Source organism: Antechinus flavipes, chromosome 4, assembly GCF_016432865.1.
Source record: "Antechinus flavipes isolate AdamAnt ecotype Samford, QLD, Australia chromosome 4, AdamAnt_v2, whole genome shotgun sequence".
Taxonomy (NCBI): Eukaryota; Metazoa; Chordata; class Mammalia; order Dasyuromorphia; family Dasyuridae; genus Antechinus; species Antechinus flavipes.
In genome coordinates, this window is record NC_067401.1 from 369,535,177 (window position 1) to 369,551,766 (window position 16,590).

The 16,590-nt window shown below is 34.5% G+C and overlaps 1 protein-coding gene across 6 annotated transcripts in view; it reads left to right on the forward strand.

Moving 5' to 3' along the window:
• ESRRG (estrogen related receptor gamma) overlaps nucleotides 1–16,590 on the forward strand; it is a 608,771-nt gene that overhangs the window by 426,922 nt on the left and 165,259 nt on the right. For all 6 annotated transcript variants that reach the window (XM_051998298.1, XM_051998297.1, XM_051998299.1 and 3 more), the window contains one exon: nucleotides 11,624–12,039. In XM_051998298.1, the coding sequence (XP_051854258.1) occupies nucleotides 11,637–12,039 (403 nt within the window). In that variant the 5' untranslated portion in view covers nucleotides 11,624–11,636. The remainder of the gene's footprint in view (nucleotides 1–11,623; nucleotides 12,040–16,590) is intronic.

Below are 16,590 nucleotides of genomic sequence, written 5' to 3' on the forward strand. Positions count from 1 at the left end.
GGAAGGGAAAAAAATACCTCCAAGTGAAGAGAAGATTCTCAGAGCTGGGAACTAACAGTTGGTAGAAATGAAGCATCCTACTAGGCAGTCAAATCAAATGTAGTAACAACTCCACGACTCCCTGCTGTTTGCTGACAGCATGGTGTAACACATTGGGACAAACATTCACTTAAACGCTGATTGCAGAGAATTGCCATTCCCTTCTAATACCTCCCTCCAAAAAGGGGTAAGGAACAGAGAATGGCCATTTCTGGGGAAACACAGGAGTCCTACTTATTTCCTTTGATTTCTTTTTCCTCACATCTCACCCCCATCCCTACCCCCCCACCCTTTTTGAAGGAACTAGAACTAGTTTGCCAGTTGGGTGTTTTTCCTATTGTTTTCATTATATTGCAATTATAGAACAAGTTACAGCTTTGGTGGGATCACACTGGACAGCATAGGTTTTTATATAGACACCAGCAAGCCCAGCTCCTTACTTAAACTGGAAAATCTATGGAAGTGAAATTTGAATATTGCTTGACCATGGCAGTGTATTTCAACATACATTATAGAGCCAGTGCTGTTTCTGCTTTATAGTAAATTTTAGAAATAAAAGGGACTTTGTAGTGGAAAGAGAATTAACTCTACAGAATAGGAACTAGGTTCAAATCTAAACTGACAATTTTTGGTAAGGTTGCCTAACCTCTTTACATTTCATGTTCTTATTGAAAAGAAAGGTGTCATACTAGATGGCTTTTGAGGTCCTTTCCAGCTTTAGGTCTGTGATCCTAAGATCTCTTAATTTTATAGAGGTTAAATGACATATTCAGTTTTCTGAAATTCCAGTCCAGTATTTTTTATTCAAGGACAGGTCTTAAGACATTGAGACAAGATATAGATATAGATACTATTCTTAAATTCTGATGACACAACTATTTTCTTCCTAGTGCAAGTATTTGATAGAAAGTTATTCTGTTTTGAGAAAATTCATTGTGCTTCAAAGCAAATCCTTGGTTTTTTCACAGACTCCATTTTTGTATCTTTGTTGCAAATCCAAACGTGGATGTTACAGGAATACATACACACCTACATATATACACACATGTGCATATATGCATATATACACACGTGTCCATATAGGCATACATACATAATAATACTATATGTATCTACACATATGTGTGTGTGCGTGCGTGTGTGTGTGTGTGTGTGTGTAATACACACACACATATATATATATATTTGCTTTGAGGGGAAATCGTGGCATTTTTGTTTAACAGTATATTCTCTCTAATTAGTGTCTTATTAAAAAAAATAGAAAACTTGAAATAACAATTAGAAGTCTATTTTTATATTCTTTATATTTTGCTTGTGGAGTTGAAGGTACCAAGAATATAATTGTCAGTCAGTATTATAGGTAATATCCACAATTACCTCTAGATGTTTAATGTTTAAAATGTTTTTAGAAAATACATGTCATAATAACCTATGTAATAGCCTGATAATTAAATGTGCAACATTGATTTCCTTTAGTTTCAATTGTCAATTTTCTTTGTTTGTACTCTTCCCAATATGCTTCTTTTAGTTTTTATATTCTTTTCCTGGCATTTATGTATTCACAATTCAGTCGACTTCAAAATTTTTGTATATTATGTCCTGGGATGACATGAATCAGCCCCAATTCTGCTATCTTTAAGAAGTCAATAGATTGATTTATTTTTAATTTTTTTCTTACTGTGGGTACTTCCTTCAACAGGCAAATTGTAAACAAACATCTTTTCATCCTGTGTGGCCTTAGTCTCCTATAGATTGTTAATATGACTTAATTTCTGGGTGCGATGCAATGGGCTTCCATTTATTAACCTTTACTCTTGTTATATGACCATGCTAATTTATTTTCTATTAGTGCATTTATGGGATGTCTTTTAAAGTTGCATTTTGTATCAAACTTACATCAGTATTTTATAACCCTTATGTTCACCATGCATATATCATCTTTATCCTTTTGCCTCTGAAAGTTAAATCACTTATTTGGATAATCTTATATTTCATGATTCATTACTATATAGTAATCCCTAGGTTAACTTGTATGGGGAAAAAAATGGTTTTGTTTCAAACAGAAACTTGGGTTCATTGAAGGTATTCTACAAGTTCTCAAAAGTAGTGCAGTCCATCCTCAAACTTCTAGTTAATTTTGGACTCTTCTTTTCTTTGTCTACTCTCTGTCCATTACATTTGTACTAATGAGCCAGTTCAGTGGGCTGTTCATTCAACTAGAAAACATCATAAACAAGATCTTCTTTATCTACTTGTTTTTTCCAAATGGAATGTTAGCCAAACTCTTTTGAGTACCTTTGAATCTAATTTTCGAGTCTCTGCATATTTTGGGATTTGATAGTTCATTTGCAAATTGAAATGATTGTGTGTGTGTGTTTCTATACATACATACATATATAGATAGATAGATAGATACAGGTATCTATACATTTTTCAGAATGACATTGGAACCTTGACAATATTTCATATCTATAGATAGATATATAAACATACATATATAGGTTGATATAGACAAATATTTCTACTTGTATATATTTCTGTCATATTTATAGATATGTCTCTATCAGAGAAGGCATATTGTAAAAGTCCAAACATCTAGGCTTAATGATATACTTAGTGTTTACAGGAAGTGGTGGGGGGTGCTGGAAGTAACAAAGAAGTTAGAAAGAACTAGTATTTAATTTGAATATGAGGATCTTAATAGGTAGTGTGTATGGATTGGATTTTTCTTTTTCCTCTTTTTTCTATTATGCAAAAGCATATGAAAAATTTCTCTACCATTCAGGCTTTTTTTTTTTTTTTTTTTAAATAAAGATATCACCTCTTGATTTTCTTGGAATCCGAACAGTCTGAATACAAGAAAATTTACTAATCTATATTTCTGTTGGAAAATTGGAGACTTGTAGAATTCAAAGAACTTTTCTTTTCTAGAAAGCTTATTGTAGAGGAGTTCTGCTCATTGTGAAGTAAATCTCCAGAAAGAAATAAATGTTAGACTTAGTTTTATTGTTTGAAGCTTAAATTTTGATGATTTATTTCCTCTGCAGTTTTTCAATTCTCCCCCAACCTGCTTTGCTGTTAGAAATTTCTCAGTACCAGTGCTATACCTTGCCTTAAGCTGGGGTTGATGGCCAGTGACATTTTCTTACCAAGTGTGTTGACTCTAGGGTATAAGTTATACTATAAAGCTTTTGATCTCGGAGAGTAATTTTAAAAAAATATAGCATTGAAAGGAAATATTCTTGTGCTCATTTTGTCACTCTGAAGTTTTGTGTTTCAAAATCTATAGATGTCATACAGTTGGGCTGTGCCTACAAATATTTGATTATAGGTGCATTGGTGTGTATGTATACACATTTGTTAAAACTATGAATTTGCTTCAATAGTATTGATTAAATGCCAGTTGTTTGTTTAATTTAATCTGTATTTTTCTTTTGATAACATTCCTAGAATGTAATCAAGATAATAGTGATCATCAGTGAAATACCATGTTAGTTATAATGTAATTCCATAAGAATTGATTTGGACTTGCCTATAAAGGATAACTCTCTCTCTTTAGCCCGATTTAGATAATGACTGAGACTTTTCCATGTATTCTCAGTTCATATAAAATGCATATATTTTATAGACATAGGTTACTCCATGCTATGTGAGTACCTATTATATCCAGGAACACTTTAGACAGTTAATTATGCAAAACATCATGTATGCAATTACCCGGTATTATTATGCATTTAACAATTTTATTGATTTGCTAGTTCCTCATTTACAATATTTAAAGCTATAAACATAAGATGCTCACCCCTAAATTGAAATAGGTCCAAGAAAATGAGCTAAGGATAAATTACACTACTAAGCTTTTCTGCATCAGATCGAATCCTTAAATAGAGAAACTGTCAACAATCATAATGTGCAACACATTGTGATATCACAGTACCATTTCTTTCCTATTAATAAAGTTTATCAGCCAGGCAGCATAAGAAATCACTATGCAATGTAAATAGAAGTAACGACAATTCTCTGTATCTAAATTAGTCTGAGTAATTTAATGGGGATGTCAGTAGGAGGTTTAAGCCTATGAGTTGTTAATATGGGATGCTGGTGACCTTTTGGGGCCTTCACACATGTATACAATTGCATGGAAAGGCATGCACAGTTCCCATACATTATCATTAGGAGCTGACTGGTCTTCTAACCATACTTGATTTTCTTGTGGAGTTTCAGATTGTGGAGTTCTCTTCAGCGGCTGATTGCCACTTTTTGCTGTCTTGATTTTAGTTAAATTAGGTTCTTACTTTCCATGCAACTTTCCATGCATCATCACAGAATTGGGATGGGCTTATAAGTTGTTATTGCATCACTGAAATGAATTTAAAATTTCATCAAGACCTTTGTTCATCATGTTTTTGTTAATAGGTATGTAGTTACAGGTCATGGGAAACTTTTCTTCGGATGCATGGAAGGAAATGTATCAGAAATGCCCCATTTTACTTGTAAGCACTAGAGAAGCAGGCAGCTGGGGTTAAACTGGTTGCAGAGTAGGGATAGCTTTCAGGCTTGGGTTTGCACCCTAGCAAGTGCTGACCTGTTTGCCCAGTTTTGCACATACAAATCTTTCTGTTGATGTGTTAGACACCAGTTGTGGGTGTGGGATTATGGATGGTGGAACAGGGGTCTGATTTCTTGCTTTCCTAATGAAATAAGAGTAATGATGTCCAATGGAGTGAAAAGAAATGGAAACTGAAATTTAGGAAGCATTGTCACCAAATGACTATCTCTTCTTACACTGGATATCTCTCATTAGATTGGGGTCTCTCTCTCTCTCTCTCTGTCTCTGTCTCTCTCACTCTCTCTTTTTCTCTCTCTCCTTCTTTCTCCCTCTCCCTCTCTCTCTCTCTCTGTCTCTCTGTTTTTGTCTCTCTCTCTGTCTCTCTCGCTCTTTTTCTCTCTCTCTCCTGTCTCTGTCTCTGTCTCTCTATCTCTCTCTCTCTCTCTCTCTCTCTCTCTCTGCCTGTCTCTCATCTATCTATATCTAGGTAGATAACAATAGGGTTGAGACTTCTTGTTTTTTGTTTTTGATTTTTGGTGTATGTATATATATTGGTCTGGATTAGCAATGCTCCATTTTATAATTAATGATCCGTTCCATTAGGTTAACTAGTCAGACCTTAAGATATTTCTTATTAAAAGAAAAAATCCTTTCTCTTCCTTCCCCAACTAAGCCAGTGTACCTTAATGCAATGATGATATGTTAGACCAAGCAGTTGTCAAAGCATCGTATTACTGTGATGCCATAATGACACCCTGTCTCTGTAAAGTAGTCATGTTTTCTCAAATCACACGTTGCACCGTTGATTTCTGACATGACACTTCATTCAGTGCCTTCTCTTTCTTCAGCATCACCATTCTTTGACAATAGCAGCTGTTGCCCATTTTCCCACTAAGTGATTCACATTTCGCCACTTTGCTAGAGTGCAATTAGTTAGAACAGAAGAGAAAATGCTCATTGTAAAGTGGCTTTGCCTGAAATTGTAACTCAGCTCGGTAACAAGAGCTGGTGGGATGATAATCTTTGGGGTTATATATTAAAGGGAAGATAGACTGTTAAATTTCCCCCATTCGAGAATTTATTTTAGAAATCAAAAGATCATACCCAACTATGTCAGATCTCCAGGCTACCATAAATCTTTTTATAAATGCTAAAAATAATTATCTGATTGTTTTTTATATGACACGATTATCATTCCTACTGTTTTTCTTGCTTTAAATAGTAATTTAAGTAGTAGGTGGACAGTCAAGATCCTCAACTTAAACTTTTCTATTTGTCATTTAAAGCCCATTTCAACAGCACTTCTTTCTAGTCTTTTTATATTTTATTCCTCTGTAAGCAGAATATGTAGTCTACTAACCTATAGTGCTTCCTTGACCCTCTTACCCTCAAAGATACTCCATTTATGTTTCCCCACATAAGCATTTGCACCATCTATGTCTTGTGCCTGGAATCCTCCCCTCATTTATGTCTTTAGCTTATCTAACATCTTAAAATATTCAGCTTGAATTGTTCCTTCCAGAGAAGGCCATTCCTGGTCCTTCTGCTGCTAGTGCCATCCCTCTGAGATGACCTTACTTTCTACTGTACATCTTAAACATATATAGATAATTAATTATGTATTGTGTCTAATCTTTGAATATGATGGGCAAGGCCCCAGTTTTTCTTTATATTTCTAGAGCTTAGTGTCATTCCTGGAATTTAATAAATGCTTATTAACGACTGACTTCATTATTGCTACATGCCTTAGTTTCTTTTACATAGCAATGTAGTTATAGATACAATGAGAAGCACTTGACTATAGTTAAGAGTCTGAAGTTATATGCATTATTGTTACATGGATTAAGTGGAAAAGGAACAACCTTAGCCACATTTTTAATCTATTTCATTAATATACCACCACTGCTATTGTTCAAGCCAGTACATAAACTCACACACACAGACACTCTCTCTCTCTCTCTCTCTCTCTCTCTCAAAATAATAAACTAATTCTATTTATGAGTTGATCTTCCCAGTTAAGAATTCTTCCATAGATTATTTATTATACATATGAAAACTTTCTCCAATTATTTGGTGACTTTTATGTAGTAAGAAATTCATGAAAGGGTTCTTAATGATGACAGTAAATAAATTTAAAATTCTCCCTTTCTCATTGGGAAAGTTAGCTATTTGTTAAAATAAGATATTGTGTTTTGATTGCAGATAAAAGTTTGGGGTATAAAAGGGTTTATTTAATTAAGTTGGGCTACCTCTTTGAAGAAGGTAGGATATTCAGATATATTCAGAAAATTATGAATGATCTTAAAGCAGAACATTCATAAATTAACCATTCTTGATAAATAGGTTGTATTCTTTCTCCATGATGTTGTTTCTAATGTCTAAGATCTAATTGTTTCTCAGACTCAGCCTTAGTCTTAGTACAGGCCAGGAATAGAATTGTGCATAAGGATAATTTGAGCTGAACTCTAGGCCTTCTTTTGAATCTTTTTAACACTATGTTCAAAGGTGTCCCTCCCTCTTCTTTCATCCTCCCCCTCCCTCTCCCTTCCTCTCTCGTCCTCTCCTCTCCTTCTTCCCCTCCCCCTGTCCCTTTCTCTTTCCCACTCTTCCCCCCCTCTCTGTCCTCCTTCCTTTCCTCTTCCTCCCCCTTCTTGTCCCTGTTTTCCCTTCCCCTTCCCCTCCCTCACCCTCCTCCTCTTTCTCCCTTCTTTCCTTCCTCTCCCCCCTCTTTCCCCTTTCTCTCTTCCTTCTTCCCCTTCCCTTTCCTCTCTTCCAGCTCTCTTTCCCTCTCCCCTCCTTTTCCCCTCTCCCTCCTTATTTCCCTTTTTCTTTTTCTTCTCCCTCTCTCGCTTCCCTTTTCTCTTTTTTCCTCCCCTAATATAATAAATAAAATGTCCGCAATTAATTACTATGCCCAGTGCCACCCATTTCCTTTGGCTTATCCTAAGTGTGCTTCCTTCCTGGGTTGTTGTGAGAGAAGAGCTTTATAAATCACAAATCACTATATGAATGTGAACTATTCCTCAAAAAGTGTTTTGAAAGCTGGAAGGGCTCACTGCTTCCTTTTCATTTCTCCTTTAATAATAAAATAGAAACAACTACACCAAGTCTTTAAAATAAATATTGCCTGCATTTATTCAACACATGTTATTTCTATTCATAATCCTTAACTAAATTTAGTTTTTTTTTTTTTTTTTTTTTATTAATCCAATGTGACCTAAAAATTCTGCCTTAACAGCACATTGTGGAATTGGGCTTATTCTCTTTGGCTGCAGATAAAGCCATCATTTTGAAAATGGCTCTTTCTGACAAAAAGGTGTTCTTTTGAAATAAAGTCTTATTCACTACATTCCTCTTAGAGTTAATGTGAATTTTAGTGCCTCTAATTTTAGATTGAAGTGAGGTCTAGAATAAAACCCACCAGCTGACAATTGAATTTATAGATAGTTGTGAATATTTCAGGCTTGAATAATAGAGCTGTAGACTTTCAGAGACAGAAAGGGAGAGAATTAAGACCCTACTGTAGTTTTAGGATATAATGTAATGGTGTCTAGGAAGTCTTCAGTGTAATGAGCTAAGTAGTAATTAGGAGGCAACTATGCTCTTACTAAGATTTCATTTCGGCTTCATTCCAAACATTGGTGAGGGTGACTCAACACAGGCCAATGTGCAGCAGGTGTGGGTGGCCATTTTGGTCTCTTTCCTTTAAACAGAAGGCTGAAAAACAATCCACATTTCTGGTCACTTTTTAGATGTCTTTTTGGGAACACAAGAAGGTAAAGTTTGTCCCCTAGTCATAAGCTTTGGTTTTCTTCCTCTACAAAGAAATGAATGTTTGAATAAAAAACTTTCCCATTTGATAATCCATTATTCAGCTTGCTCGGTTTCAATTGCTGTGAAGACAGATTAGACTTTGATTAAGGAAAAAAATATTCAGGATGCTATTGTCTCCATATTACCCTATTTCTTATGGACATTTCTAGGTATAGCAAAGTTATGGAGATAATATTTTGATTTCTGTCAAGTTTGACTGAGATTTTTCAAGGGATAGGAAAAAACATGTATTTTGACAAGTAATTAGCTGTTGACTTGGTCTGTTGTAGCAAGTAATTGTTCTGGGATTAGAAGTACGATATCAGAGCTTGTTTCCAATGAAATTGTTTCTTGAATGACTGAAAACTCATAAACAGGGTTCTTAGGTCAAAGAATAAAGAATGTGATGATAAAGCCTTTTTCCTTATAGTAATGGTGAGCTTTATTTGCAGGAGAGAAAAAAAGAGTATCAGCAAGAGAAAGGCCAGAGAAAAATCATGCGCTTGACGATAAAGCATCTTATAGCAACTACACTCCATAAAAACTACCTTGTGGGCAGATGGTGAAAGAGTTAATTGATATTTTTAATCATAGCTGTGGAAAATTCAGTGCCAGAGAGAGGAAAGGAGAGCAACCATGTTTTAGTACCCTAATAATTTCTAACTCTAGTCTAAGATCATAATGTATGTGAGAGCAGTCCAGTAATTATAAGGTAATAAGTGAAGTGGTGGTGTAAGTGCTCTAAATTAAAAGGAATTCGCAGGGCTGCTGTAAGTCAGTGCCGACCCGCTTTCTTTCAAACGTTGACTTGAGAAAAGTGCTTAGCCCAGAGTGCAAGCAGGGAGACAAGAGAGAGCTATCTATTAATTACAATGCTCATTAACAGTGACGGGTACAAGGCAGCAGATGCAGAAGGGAAAGGACGAGCTAGTTCAGGCTGGCAAGAGGAATATTTTTTTTTCTTCTACTAGTTCTTGAGGAAAGGACAACACTAGTGGGTGGTTGGAAGCAAAAGAAAATTATGATTATGGGTTTTAATTTCACTTTTTTCTTTCTTTATGATACTGATTTGCCTTTTCCCCCTCCTTCCCCCCAAAAAAAGAAAAGAAAAAGGGAAGGGAAAGGGGGGAAATACATACATACATATATTTGTTGAGATGCACATTCTTTCCTTGGTGTTTGGCATCTCAAGTAGACCTGATAGATTTGACATTTGCAAAGTAAGCATTAATTATAGAGCCCCACATTTTTGTTTTTAAAAGTGTGGGAAATTGAGAGAGGTAATAGAAGACCAAACTGATGAACTTGCAGAATCTTAGTTTTCTAGCTAAAAATGTATTATTTAATTTTGATGATTACATCAGTGGTTTTCTAAAGTTTTTTGACTTCTGTACCCTCTTCTGGAAAGTATTTAAATTCTCTTTATTGACTTACCACTTCTTTTCGCTCTAATTTCTCTGAAAATTCTCTAAAAGGGAGAAAAATGGAGAGTATTTATATCTTTTCATCTAAATATCTTTTTAGAAATTCAGTGGTTCATGATGAGTAGAAAGAATGGAATGGAGCAGCATTTATTCATATGCACTTGCTATATGCAAAGCAGTATGCTAGAATGCTTGGGATAAAAATAGAGAAGTGAGACCATTCCTACTCTCAAAGAGCTCACATTCTAATTGGGGGAAACAACACATGACAGAGCACTCTTGTTTATGTTCAGTTAATGGCAGATGGAAGGGCCAGGTAATACTTAGATTCTGGCAGGAAAAAGAAATGGGGCAGATGGTAGGGCCCTAAGGACCTTGGGAGAAGCGATAAGGCAGATGGTTCCTGACCAAGAAGCTAACAGGTCCAGGGGTCACAGTGGAGTACATCTAGGATACTTCCTGCATAGGTGTGGATGAGGGTATCGACATCCAGCTGACAGTGATGGTCTTGTGCTTGGTTGCAATTGGGCAATGGACAATGAGGAGAAAGGAAAGTTTTAAGACTTTTCTTAGAGGAGGCAGGTAGTTGTAATCCATTTTCTGGTTTCACCCTGTTGGTGAGCAAGGAATTGGGGATGGGGTGATAAGAAGATGAAATATGGTTGAATTTTATTCCTAGATAAAACAGAAATACTGTGCCTGCTTTTTAAGCTAATATTTTTTGTTTTGTTGTTTTTAAAGACAAGATAGGTATGGGAAATCTTAACTGAAATTTAGTTCTTCAGTGCAGTACTTCTTCAATTTTTTTTTATAAAAGGATTTTTGTAGACTCAAAGGGGGGGAAGGAGAATGTATTTAGGGAAATACCTTAAGCATTACCTTGATTTTTTTGTTTAGAAATTTGATTGTAATGAGGAAGAGATCAAGCATTAATATAGTGGCTATTATGTGCTAGGAAGTGCTTTACAAATATTAACTATTATCCTTACAACTACTCTAAAATAGGATTTTACACCTGTTTTGCAGTTCAGGAAACTGAGACAAACAGGTTAAGTGACTTTTGTTAGGTCACTCAGTAAGTGAGTTTTGGAGGCCTGATAATGAGCTCAGGTATATCTGACACCTGTAATATTAGATGTGTGTGTGTTTTTATGTATATGTGTGTGAATACCTATGTGGATATGTATGTATGAATGTACATAAAATGAAGCTGTTTTTGTGAAGAAAAAAAGTTGAAAGCATATTTCCACTGTCAAGAAAGTTATAATTCTGGAAGTTATTAGCAATAATCACAAGCCCAAGCAAGTTTAATTCTGCTCATATGATTTGTGGCTTGAAAAAAAGGTGCAAGTATAAATACAATGGCCATAAATTAAAATTTGCAAATAAAATGGACTTTGACAATCCCCAGCTGTTCATTTCACTATTTTAAAATTCAGAAAATTGACTTAAAATTGACAAGTTTTGAAAGAGGGAAATTTTTTTCAGTGGTGGTGGGTGGTAGAAACGACTCTTCCTGTCGGGACTCTTGATATAGCTCTGTCATGGCCTTATGCAGATCACCTTCATGTTGAACAAGAAATATTGATTAATGAATGAATGATATATGTTTTTAGCCCTTAAAAGGCACCCTTAAAGAGCATAGTCTTTAATATGTGAATTTTTTTTCTCTTCCTTCCTTTACTATGTCTGTCTCTTCCCTACTCCTTTTATCTTTCCGTATTTGTATCTCTCCTCTTCATCTTTCTCTTTTCTTTCTCTTTCCCCTATTTTCTCTCTCCTCTCCCTTATACTTTAGGCTTCTCTGCAGAATGTCAAGCAAAGATCGACACATTGATTCTAGCTGTTCGTCATATATCAAGACGGAACCCTCAAGCCCTGCCTCCTTAACGGACAGCATCAACCATCACAGCCCCGGTGGCTCTTCAGACGCCAGCGGGAGCTATAGTTCCACCATGAATGGCCATCAGAATGGACTTGACTCACCACCTCTGTACCCTTCTGCCCCTGTCCTTGGAGGTAACGGGCCTGTCAGGAAACGATATGATGATTGTTCCAGCACCATAGCGGAAGATTCGCAGACCAAGTGTGAATACATGCTAAATTCGATGCCCAAGAGACTGTGTTTGGTGTGTGGTGATATTGCGTCTGGGTACCACTATGGGGTAGCTTCGTGTGAAGCCTGCAAGGCCTTCTTCAAGAGGACAATTCAAGGTTAGTATCCGCGTATTGTCTGTCCACTCAGGTGGGAACTGTCCATTCTCCCATAACCTATCCTAACTTTTCTCATTTTTTCTCTGTTTTCATGCTCATTATCCAATATTGACTAGACCATAGAAATTGGTTAAATTTAATTAGCAGTGAGGGAAATGATGCACAGAAAAAACTTGAGCAAAATGCTCACCTCAACCCTCATTTTTTTTTGCAACTAATAAGAAAAGGATAAGAAACTTTGCATGGGAAAAAAATTGACATAGCAGTTAGGAACATTTTCTGTAACTAATATTTGAACAAACACACACAAAAAATATGCCAGTCTTTTTGTTGGCTGTATAAATATAATATAAATAAATACCTAAACTTGTATAATTCCATGGTCATCTCTGATCTCTCATTTTATGTCTTCTGTTCTCCTAAGTTAGTTATTTCACTTTCTTGTGGTATGAAAGTAAAAATTGTGTGCAAGATATTTTTTTCTCCTTATAGCGATAGAACCATGACTGTTACATAGTAAAAACAAGTCTATTTTTTATTCTCTTTTATTCTTTTCTGAGGATAATTTGTTTACAAAATATAAAGCATATGTGCCTGATATATTTCAGTACATTAGTTACTGGCCATTTACCTTTAAGAACCTTCCATAGTGTAACCCCACTCTCACCTAGATTCAGCAAATATCTGTTACATTATACCCCTTGTGAAGTAATCTAGTTAGTTTAGAACTCTACCACTTCTAATGCTTACTTATACCTTTCTAAAAACTTTAGCAAGTACTTTCCTAATACTTTCTGCAAATTTTTGAAAGTGTGTGGATATTATTTAGTTCTGTTAATGCTTAAGTGTAAATCATTGAGAAAAATAGTTTCTTATTATTTATTTATTATTAGGAAATCCATTTTAGTCTATCATATGTTTGCCCAGCAACTTACCCACTTTGATAGTCTTTTTTTCTATAAATAGCTTCTTTAAATTTAATTTTATTATCAATAGTCCATTTTTCTTCTCCTTAAAAAAAAAAAAAGGTGATAACCCAAGAGTTTTGATTATACTTAAATTTCCCTTTAATAAGGCCATTATCTAAGAGTTTTTATTATCCCTAAATTTCCCATTGGATTTCCTAAATTTTTTTTTTTAATTCTTCTCTTTACTTGTCAAATGTCAACATTACTCTAAGTTTTTAGGATTTAACAATATTAATAAGACAACAAAAAAGGTGACTTGATAAATATTAAGTAGTATAACTATCTATTAAATTTTGTAAAATTTAATAAACATTTATTGCATGACATTCTATTGGGCACTGGAGATAGACAAAAAAGAAATAACTTTTTGCCCTCAAGGAACTAACATTTTATTAGCAATGTTTTGTAAATAGATTGTTTCCTATATTAGAAGCAGAAAAGATCTAATGTGTTGGATCTTTAGATTTTAAATCGACATTTCCCAATCCTGGATGTGTCTACCCAGTGATTAAATGAAATATCTGTGAAATGGTTAGCATGGTGCCTAGCACATAGCAAGTGCTTAATAAATGCTTATTCCCTTCTTTCACTTTCTTACACTATAGAATGATTTCTATGTAGGATGTGATCCAGATAATTAAATTTATAATTCTAGATTCTGAGGCTAACAAACACCATTTTATATGTTAAAGCAAATATCATTATTTTTAAAAAATAACAAATCACTTTACTTTTTAGTGGTACCAATTCATGGCAAAGTTGGGATTCTCAGTTATTTTTTTAAATGACAGTTTATATGAAAACTGAAAACTCTTCAAATTTTGTCATACTTTTTTTTTTTTTTGAGTCATCTTTCTAGTATTCGTGCTGTATTGGTCCAACCAACACCCCACCAAAATAAATAAAAATTGATTGAATAAGTAAGTAAATAAATATAAAATGAAAAGACCAACTTCAGTTTTTTTCTGGATATTGAGTATTATATAAATCGTCAGTCTTTTGTTATGATGCCTTTTTTTTTTTTTGTAAGATGTTATACTTTGTATTTTGTTTGTTCCATTGACAATTATTACACCTTTGCTTATGTTCAAAACTTAATTTCTTAGCATATAGGACACCAATTCCAGAAGTATTTCACTGGAGAGAAAAAAAGGATTACAATAAAATTGTACATGAGAAAACCCATACTTCCCCTCATTCCTGCTCTCTCTTTCTCTCTCTTTCTCTCTCTCTCTCTCTCTCTCTCTCTCTCTCTCTCTCACACACACACACACACACACACACACACACACACACACACACACTCGCCCAATTTGGAAAGTTGATAACATACTCTCAAGGGATATCAGTTAATTCTGACAGAATAAGATATAAGGCATACACAAATAAAGTTTTTCAAAGAGTTAATATGATAATTTAGCTGAGTCTTTAGGGAATTCCAAAAATCCAGACATATGACTTCTGTAGTTTATTGGGAATCAGAAAATGAGGGGTATACAAGTCCAGTTTGTATCCACATTTTTGACACAATTTTTTTTAAGGAGTAAAGATGTAAATTTTTAAAACGGTGATATGTTCATTGGTAGATATTTAATTGACAATTGAATTTTTGCATGTGATGACCATAATTTGTTAACTTTCTTGAATTGACACAGCTTAAATGAATCAAGTTTTGTGATATATATAGATAGATAAAATGCCCAGTTTTACATCATACTTTTAGTCATTTGAAGACAGAGATGTCACTGTCCAGATTAGTTCTGTGGACTTGCCCAACTGGCTGTACTTATAACTGGCAGCTGGGCAGCTTTTATTAAGGATATCCTGCTAGCTACATCAGCAGGCATCACTCTGTAGTTCACAGAGAGCCAAAAAAAATGCAATGAGGCAAATAAAGGGATTAAAATTGTGAAAGAGGAATGTGATAATTAATAAGGTAATTATGAAACAGATTATAAAATTATTTTCTTGTCAATGGCAATAATGACAATAACAAATGATAAGAATATCTTAAATGTCAAAAGTGGCCTAAACATTGGGATGTTATAGAATCAAAGAATTAGACAGACCCTAAAGTTGTTGGAGTCCATTCTCCTACCTTTAGACAGCATTGCAAGTAAACTTTGTCTGACAGATCGCTGTACGCTATCATCGTGTTCTCTCCAGGTTGGGTATTATGCACCATCCCCTGAAAACTAGCCTTTTTGGGGTCTAATTACCCTTTTAGCTAGGAAGTTTTGTAATCACAGAATATTTTTCCCCCTTCTTTTGGAGAACCAGGAAGACCTGGTTCATTTTATTTTATAAACCCAAGTAAATTCCATTGATTTCATTGGAGAACACATACATCCAAAGACATTTGCCATTGGGGAATGTAGTTCTTCGCTCATCTTTATCTTATTTCATTTTGTTTAGTATTTTATTTTATTTTTTAAAATTTTAACAGGTTCAAGGCCTACAAAAGAACACTTATTCCTTAAGGCAAAATAACACATATGGAAGGGAAGTGTTCTTTTCAAAACTAATTGTGGTATTTCAGTTCTGAAAGGCAATTAATCACAGATTTCAGTGAAAGTCAATCTAAATAGGGTATTTTATTTATTGAATGTTTCTGTTGGAAAACTATTCTAATGGATCAGCACATAAAATTAAATAAAAGTCAGGCTTTTGCTGTCCAAAAGAGTAGAGCTTTTTTAGATGACCTTAACATCTACATACTGTATTTCTAGACAGGTTAATTTATTGTTTTCTTTGCTCATTCAAATATTCAATACTTTTACATTGTTCTATATAAAAGTTGTCTTCAGTCCCAAATAAGTAGGGTTTTTTTAAATCTCTCTCTCTCTCTCTCTCTCTCTCTCTCTCTCTCTCTCTCTCTCTCTCTCCCCTTCTCTGTCCCTCACCCCCTCTTTATACACACACACACACACACACACACACACTCACACACCCACCACGCACAATTCTGACAAATTTTTCTTTCAGTTTTCAGCGACTACTTTTGTAAGATTTTGATTTCCAGTTATTTTTTTTCTCACTTCCCAAGATGGCATTCAATCTGGTATTGATTATATAAGTACAATTATATTAAACATATTTCCCCATTAGTCATGAAAGGAGAACAAAAAGCCACAAACCATGAGAACAAAAAAACAAAGTGAAAATAGCATGCTTCCACTGGTATTCTATCTGCTTCTGTATTATAAATATTAATAAAATATAAAAAAAAGTAGTGTGATTCAATGGAATGAACACTAGCCATGTGGTCAAGAAATCTTAGTTTTGCCATTCAACTTTGTCTCTATGTGACCATGAACTACATCTTAATTTCAGTTTGTTTTTAAAAATGTTTTAGTTGGATTAGATAATCTCTAAGGTCTTGACTATATAATCATTGTGTTTGGTATTAGAAAAATGCAATGGTTAGATCTCAACTTGCCCATTAGACTGAACTTTAATGCACGACCCCTTTGGCAAAGAATATTGAGAATTAAATTGTACATCTTTGCATATTTGGTTTGAAACTACATTTGTAAACTTATCCTTCAGTTCTCCACTCATAATTAAGGATGATAAATGAAAA